The sequence below is a fragment of the Pteronotus mesoamericanus genome, unplaced genomic scaffold, assembly GCF_021234165.1.
Source record: "Pteronotus mesoamericanus isolate MK-2021 breed Mesoamerican mustached bat unplaced genomic scaffold, CSHL_Meso_final contig_1242, whole genome shotgun sequence".
Lineage (NCBI taxonomy): Eukaryota > Metazoa > Chordata > Mammalia > Chiroptera > Mormoopidae > Pteronotus > Pteronotus mesoamericanus.
The window spans coordinates 2,639,779-2,647,359 of NW_026555053.1; the positions used below are offsets into that span (position 1 = coordinate 2,639,779).

A 7,581-nucleotide genomic window follows, 5' to 3' on the forward strand; every position below is an offset into this window, starting at 1 on the left:
GCACAGGCTGAGCGTCCCGCGGGCTCCCGTCTCGCTCGGCGGGAGGGCGGCGGCCCTAGCGCCTCAGGTTCGCGGCGGGCCCTGAAGCTCCGGGCGTGGGGTTCCGCACGGCGGCGCCGCCGCGACGCCGCGAGTCCGGACCCGGCACCCGGCTCGCTGCTCCCTGCGCGCCGCCCGGCCGACGGGCTGCGGGCGCCCGTCAAAGTCCCCCAAAGCCGCGGCCCGGCCCTGAGGGCAAGATGCCGCCCGCCCGGCGCCCCTTACCGTCCTGCTGCTGCCGCCGCGGGGCTCGGAAGCCGCGAGGCTGGCGCCGCGGGTCGCGGGCGAGGCGGTCGGCTCCAGGCTGCGAGGGAGGCGCGGCCCGCCGGGCGGCAGCCGCCCCGCGGGGCCCGGCGCGTCCTCGGCCTCCTTGCCGCCGTGGTACGCAGTCCGGCTGTCGGAAATGTGGATGCTCGGGGCGCAGCCCATGCTGGTGGCGGCGCCGCGGACACGCTGGCGGGCGGCCGCTATCGGGTCAGCAAACGGCCCGCCCGGCGCCTCGGGGCCGCCGCGGGCGCCGTGTCATCGCCGCCTGGGCGGGCGGCGAGCGCGGGTCTCCCGTCAGGAAGCGCGGCCGCCCCTTTTATCGCGGTGCGGGCGCGGCGGCGGCGGCGGCGGCGGCGGCGGCGCGGAGGGGGCGCTGGGGCGGGCGGCGCGCCGCGGCCGCCCCTCCGAACATGCCCTTCCTGAGGCGGTGAGCGCCGGCCGCCCTCACATCGCCGGCGCACCCGGGCCGCGCTTCCGGGGAATTTCGGGGGAGGAGATTCGCGCTCTCCCAGCCCGAGAGTCCCCGCCGCCCCTGGCCCGAGCGCCGGCGGCGGCCCCGCTGGCCTGGACGCCCCCGGCGTGGACGGCCGGGGCTGAGGGGAAGCCCGTCAGGGCGGCGAGCCGCGGCCGCCCGGCTGAGGGGTGGGGGCGCCGATCCGGCCGGCCCGGGCCGCGCCGTCGGGAACGGCAGAAGCGGCTGCGCTGCCCGGAGCTGCGGGCGGCGGAGACCGGGCTCCGCGCTCCGCCGGGTTTCGAAGGCAGCACGCCACGCCCAGCCCGGGCTGTAACCCCCGGCAGCTGGCGTCAATGCAAAGCAGTTGGGGCGCCGCCACGGCCGCCTCCCCGCGCCGCCGCCGCCACTGGGCATGCGCGGCCCCGGAGGCGGGGTGCCCGGGCGCGCTGCCCGGAGCAGGGAAGGGACTGGCCCAAGGACGAACCGCCGCGCGGGCGACGGCTGTGACCTCGGGCCACCAAAACCCCGACTGCGACTGGGAAGTAGTCGGTCTCTCTGACTCCATCTTGTTCGCCTGAGGTTCACAGACACAGCGCCCCCCAGCTCCCCCTTCCCCCGACCTAAAAGAAGCCTGAACTCTGTCCTTTCTCAAGGCGGATTTGAGGATCTCGCCGGGCTCGCACATTCTTGGCACCTTCTCCAACAATAAACCTTTCCTTTACTCAACACTCTGATGGTTTGAGTCTGGCACACAGACTTTGGACCAGGAGCAAGAGCAGCGGGGTTCAAGTCCCAGCTCTCTGCCTTCGCAGCTGCGGGACTCCAGTCCAGCCCCTGAGGCCTGGGGGAGGCCGGTGGCAGGACCGCCGTCGGCGTGGCGGTGGGAGGGCTCGGAGGGCACCCTCCTTCCGAGTCCCTCCCCGGTGGGGGCCTGGGTGCTGCCGCCGAGGCCACAGCCCTGTGCACTGCCCCGGGTGCCAAGGCGTGGGCCAGTCCGCCTGCGACAGGGAGGCTGCCATGCTTGGAAGCCATGTGTGTGACAGGCTGGGGGCCCCGCCTGCCTCTCGTTTTAACGGCAGGATGGGTCACCTCGGGGCGCCGGACACTTCAAAGGCCCCCTGCTCCCAGAAGCAGAGTCAGGCTCGGTGCAGGGAGAGACGTGTGAAGACACCAGACTGCACCCCATTCGCCCCTTCACCAGCTTGCTGTTTAGCCTTTGGCAAGTCACCTAAGCTCTGTGCTCCAAGGGCCTCAACCCTGAGTGCTCAGAACCTCACACCCCAGGGCAGCCGGCCTCGGACCCACCCCTGCTCCCGCCCTCCCTGTCCGTGGGCCCCCGGAGACCCCCCGAGGGCTGGTCCCTTCCTCTCCCCTCCTGCAGGCCACGCCTTTCCTAAGGAGGCCCTGAGAGGCTCAGGGGTGCCAGCTCTGGCCTCGGGCCGGCGGCTGTGAAGACCCGGAGGCGCGCTCCGGGCTGGATTCCCTGCTGCAGCACAGACTGCGGCACAGCTCAAGCGCCTGGTCTCTGGTGGCGGCTTAGGCTCCAGGGACCCTACGACCCACAACCGCAGGGCCCTTTGAGCCCCAATCTTCCAGCCTGAGGTGTGCACCAGGCGGTCCCCCAACAGCGGCGGAGTGGAAAAGCCAGGAACCAAGAGCAGCTTGTGCCATTCACCTTCATCGCTTGCTGAGGGGACCAGAACCAGCAGCACACAGCTCCATTGTCAAGTTTAAGCACCTTAAGCAGCAGTAATATTCATGCCTCCCTACCTTATAAAAGTGGCAGCAGGTCAATGAAGGTGTGTTGAAAAACGCAGGAAAAGAGTATTACTATCACAGGTTACTCCATCTAAATTGTAGCGTGTTTTCTATCTTCCTCTGCAGATTTTAGAAGGTAACTTTTCCAGGCAGAATCTGGACCCTTTTAAATAAAGAGTAACTCATGAAGAAAATGCTTTGAACCACTAGAACGCCTGGAATTCTACCCTGGGCCCTGTGTCCACCCCTCCCCGCCTTGCTGGGAAGTCTGGCCTTGATGACTCCCCCTGACCTTGCCTCCCCGGAGGCTCCAGGCTGCTGCAACCCTCAGGGCCCTCCCCTCGCAGGTGTCCTGGCCTCCCCTTGGAAATCCTTGAGCCCTGTGCTAATCGGAGGGGTGAGAATGCTTTCCCCCGCCCCGGCCCCCACCTCACTGCCCCCTGGGCTGCACTGCGCCACCCCAGGCTGGTCACTTACCCTCTGTTCCTGCGGGATAGCAGCATTGACTGACTTCCACCTTTGCAGCTTAGGGGCCCCTAGGCTTAGAGACCTAGGGCTAAGAACAATATGGGGAGCAGATAGGAAAGGTGGAGGTCATCTGCCTGCTGCTGAGGTCGCAGAGAGCAACACCTCAACACACACTTTTTTCTTACCCAGGAGCTCAGCCTGGGACACTGCAGGAAGTCACAAGCCCCCAATCTCAGCCCCAACTGCATGACATCAACCCCACCCCACCCCTCCTTCCCTGGCCGTAACCTGCACCTTGGGGTCCTGGAATACTTCTCTACCCTGTGAATCCAGTACCCAGGCCTCAGCAACAGGGGATACAAAAGAGTGCCCACGACAAAAGTAAACTATGGGCCACCCACAGGCTCACCTGGGCCTCCCAGGCTCCCACGCAGAATCCCACCACTTGGAGGTATCCCAGGAGCCCGTGAACCATCTCAGTCCTGCTGGAGGGGAGGAACGCCCACTACGCCAGCCATGTGGGCACCTCGGAGCTCTGTGGCACACAGCACACACCCCACACCCCAACCCATTGCCCCTGGGTGTGGGGACCCCCAAGCAGAGCAGCTGGACCCCCCACGAGGCTCAGAGTGGTAGTTGAATGTTGGCTGCACTGCTTGCTCCGAGGACTCAGGCATGAGGCCTGTGGGCCTGGGGAAGGAGTCAAACCAAGGAGCAGGTGCCTCCTGGGCCCAGCCCCACCCCACTACCACCATCCACTCCCAGGAGCCCCCTCAGCCCTCACAGGCCCCTCAGACAGCTCTGAGATGGGACCTGTGACAGCAATGACACCTGCCAGTCTGACCGTTACGTTCACACGTGTGAGCTCACTTACTCCCCATAATGGTCCCACGAAGTGGTTACTGCCGTTCCCCCCGCCCCCCGTCCGCCCCGTTCACAGACGAAGGCACCGAGGTGCTCTGGAAACAGGGCCGAGGCAGGGCTTTAACAAAACCCAAACCCACCCCTTACAAAGCCTCTTTTAAAAACAGAAGGGTGCTTTAACACAATGAAGCATATTTATTGACAGCTAAGAGCTTTCTAGATATTTAAGAGTGAAGGGCTAGAACGCTCCCCAGGGCTGGGACGCAGCAGGTCTACCTCTAAAGAGTTTCCCAACACCAAGAAGCACTAGACAGGAGCATAACAAATGGAATCAGAGATAAGATGTAGGGCCGCCCCCTTCGCTGCTATTACTCAGCTTTGTGTGGTTGTTCTGAGAAGGGCAATGAGACATGACTTACAAATCAGAGTACAGATAACAGAACTGGAGACACAATGCATCATTAACTGTGGTAGCACAGTGTCATGTCTAAGATACTTAAAATCAATTCCAAAGTTATTAAGATGAACGACTTCTCTAAAGTGGTCAGATTCAGAGTAAAAAAGTAGTACTGTGGACTGTCCACGGCCAGTTAGAAAATCCAGTGACAAAAGCCACCCTAAGTGCCCGGCACTGGGTTGGCCCGTGTATGGAGGCCACGTTTCCCCGGGCCTTGTCTGAGATCTCTGTGGCAGCCATAACTCACGTTTTGCCAACTCCTCTCCCTCCCCACCTTTACTAACAGAGGCCTCCGGCCTCTGCAGAGCTTCACCCAGGTACTTCTGGGAGTGTCTGAAGGGGTAGGAGGTGAGGGAGGGAGATCACCCCGACATCACCCTGTCGCTGGGCTCCCAGGTGCTGCGAAAGCAGAGGCCCTGCATCCCCCTCTGGGCTCCGGGCACACATGGGACAAGGCACGCCTACAGGTGGCCACCAGGTCTCCATTTGCCCAAGACTCTCCCAGTTTTAATATTGTAAGTCCTCCGTCCGAGGCAAACCGGGCTCGTTGGCCACCCTACACATGCTCCCTGACCGCCCGCACGCGCCCGGACTCATGCACACGCGCAATGTCTCGCACTGCCTCCAGGCCCTACGGCCATGTTGTTTGTGCCCTGTCTTGCAGGGTTCCTATCTGGACAGCGAGCTCTTCCAGCTTCTGTACGTAGACTTTCTCTTGGAGACCCAGCCTCATGCCCACCTCTAGGCAGAACTGAGAGAGAGCAGAGCCCTGGGGCGCCCCGTTCTCCCTCCTCACACAACACACGGGCCTCGTCCCATGCCTTCCACCCGCCTGCCGAAGTTCAGGCGAAACCTGGAGCTCCGTCTCCTCAGAAACTTGCCCGTCTAAATCCTCCTAATGCCCCGTGAGGTGAGCATTATTATCCCCACTTTACTGGGGAGGAAGAAGAGGCATAGAGAGCTTAAATAACGTGTCCTAGGTCACAGAGAAAGCGGAACCAGGGTGCACACTGTGCCCTCGCTGACGCCAAAGCCCAACTCGTCTCTACCCTGCAACAGCTTCCATGCAAATGAGCTCGGACAATAGTGAATCACAGACGGAAACCGCGGAGCCAAACGCCACTGGTGCTTGAGAAGCAGGAGGTGAAATATAATAGACCCCAGAGCAGCTGAGGACATTCCCAGGACAAATGCAGGGCACCATGCAAAGTGACACTCTGGTGACCAAAAGTATGCAGGGCTTTTTTTAAATGTCAGCCGCGATGACCATGAGTCACTGCTCTTGGAGCACTTAATTCCAAAGCCGCCTCCCCTTCGTCCGGCTCCTCTCCTGATTCATGAAGTCCTTTCTGCCGGCCTGGATCACCTGCCCACACTTCTGGGTCTCCGGCCGCTCCCCGGGAAACTGTCCTTCTCTTCTCTGGTGAGTGAGTCCTGTGCCTGTGTCCCCACGCCTGCCTGCAGAGGAAGAGGACGTTGAAGGGGGCCGATCCTGGCCTCAGTGGCAGTGCAGCTGGGAACAGGCTGGGCCACGGCTCAACCCGGATCCCAGAGTCGCCCCTTCACGTACGGACCCCATCGCGTGCCCACCCTGGGCAGGCACCGGGCTGCGCCCTGAGGCTATCGCGAGGACAAAAACAGCCCGCGGGGCGGGACACAGGCACCGTTCACTGTACGCGAGGATAATCACAGGCTGCTGAGGGCCGTGATGCCCAAGGGGCGCCGAGTCTGTGTGACAGCAGGAAGTGACTTCATCTTGGACAGAGGAGAGCGAGCACCAGGAAGTTTTGTCCTGACCTAAAACTTAAGTTCATGGCTGTTTTTCATGCCCAGCCCCTGTTCAGCCTTCTTGTCACTGGACCGGGGTTTCCCCCAGGAAACCACAGTTGCCCCTAGGATCGGCTCAAGTTACTCGGGTGCGATGTTTAGCCTGTGCCACATCCCAGGCCATAGAAATTGGCTTAGAGGCAGGCACATGAGCCAGCCCAGAGATCGTGAGGGTTGACGTCACTGGGTGGGTCCCTGATCAAGCCACACCTGAAGTAAGAACTGAGCCTGGACTTTTCAGCTTTAATAACAAATAACTTCCTTTTGCTGAAGCCTCTGTGGGTCTAATTTTTAGTCTCTTGCAATCAAAAATGTCCTCGCTGAACTAGGAGAATGAGTCAGAAGTAATGAGATAAGAAATATAGAACAGAACATTCCAGGCAGAGGTAAGAGAAAGTACAGAGTACAAAGGCCCCGGAGTGAGAGGAAGGAGCGCGGTACCGTCAGGAATGGAGCCCCTTCGGAGCTGCCGGCCACTGTGCTAAAAAGTCTTTAAAATAATTTCCTTTTGAGCCTTTGCAACAATCCTCTAAGATAGGTATGTTGCCACTTTTGTTTCACAGATAAGTAAGGGAGGTGACTGGCTCAAGGTCAAAGAGAAAGGACACAAACAGGGGCCTCCCTGACTCTGAAATCTATGCTGTCAACCTTCATCTCGTAAGTTCTGCTCCACGTACGACCCGCTGGGACCTCAGTCCCTTCCCTCCCATCCCACCGCTCTGACCAGCTGGTTTCTAGAGGGCTCAGCAGGGGAAGCACTTCAGAGACTGGAAGGCTGGAGGAAGCGAAACCCCGCTGCGGCTCTGCCCGTTGCGCCGGCGGTGGCTGCAGGATTGTGGGGCGAGTGTAGAAGGCAGCACCTGCCGCCGCTCGGCAATGAGGTGCGTGGGCTCCTGGGGCACGTACAGAAGCTTCCTGACCCCTGGGCGATCCAGGCACACCTTGGAGGTGTTGTGTGTCGAGGGCCGGACCACCGCAAAAAGCGAGGACACGCAGTGGGAGGATGAAAGGGGACCTGCGTCCCTGTGGCCTCAAGTCACAGAGCTGCTGAATTAACCCACTCGGGACCCCCCCAGCCTCTGCACTCCTTGTCGGGGGATGAAATACATTTCTGTTGTTTACGCTGTTCTTAGTTAGATCTTCTGCAGCCAAAAGCATTCTACATTACACGCGAGGACACCTGCCTTTGATGGCGCTGACGTTTTGTGATGCAACTTTTCTTTCTGAAGAAGAAGACCCACGCAGGGCAAGGGAGGAGTTGTCCAAGGTCACACCACAGGTGAGTGGCAGAGCCGGGCCCCCAGCCTGCTGCCTTCGCTCCTGTTACACCAGGGAGGACACTGCCGCTAAACATCCCTCGTTTCTAAGACATGATTCGCCGTCCCACTCGCCTACACTTCTCCGGGTTGAAGGGGAGTCTGGGATTGGATGAAGATGACTCTAGACG

At 61.2% G+C, this 7,581-nt stretch overlaps 1 protein-coding gene across 1 annotated transcript in view; it reads right to left on the minus strand.

The window, feature by feature from the left end:
- PDE8A (phosphodiesterase 8A) overlaps positions 1-494 on the minus strand; it is an 81,526-nt gene extending 81,032 nt beyond the window's left edge. Inside the window, exon 1 of the mRNA XM_054589154.1 lies at positions 265-494. Coding sequence (XP_054445129.1) covers positions 265-468 — 204 coding nt within the window. The 5' untranslated portion in view covers positions 469-494. The remainder of the gene's footprint in view (positions 1-264) is intronic.
- Positions 495-7,581: the final 7,087 nt, after the last annotated feature.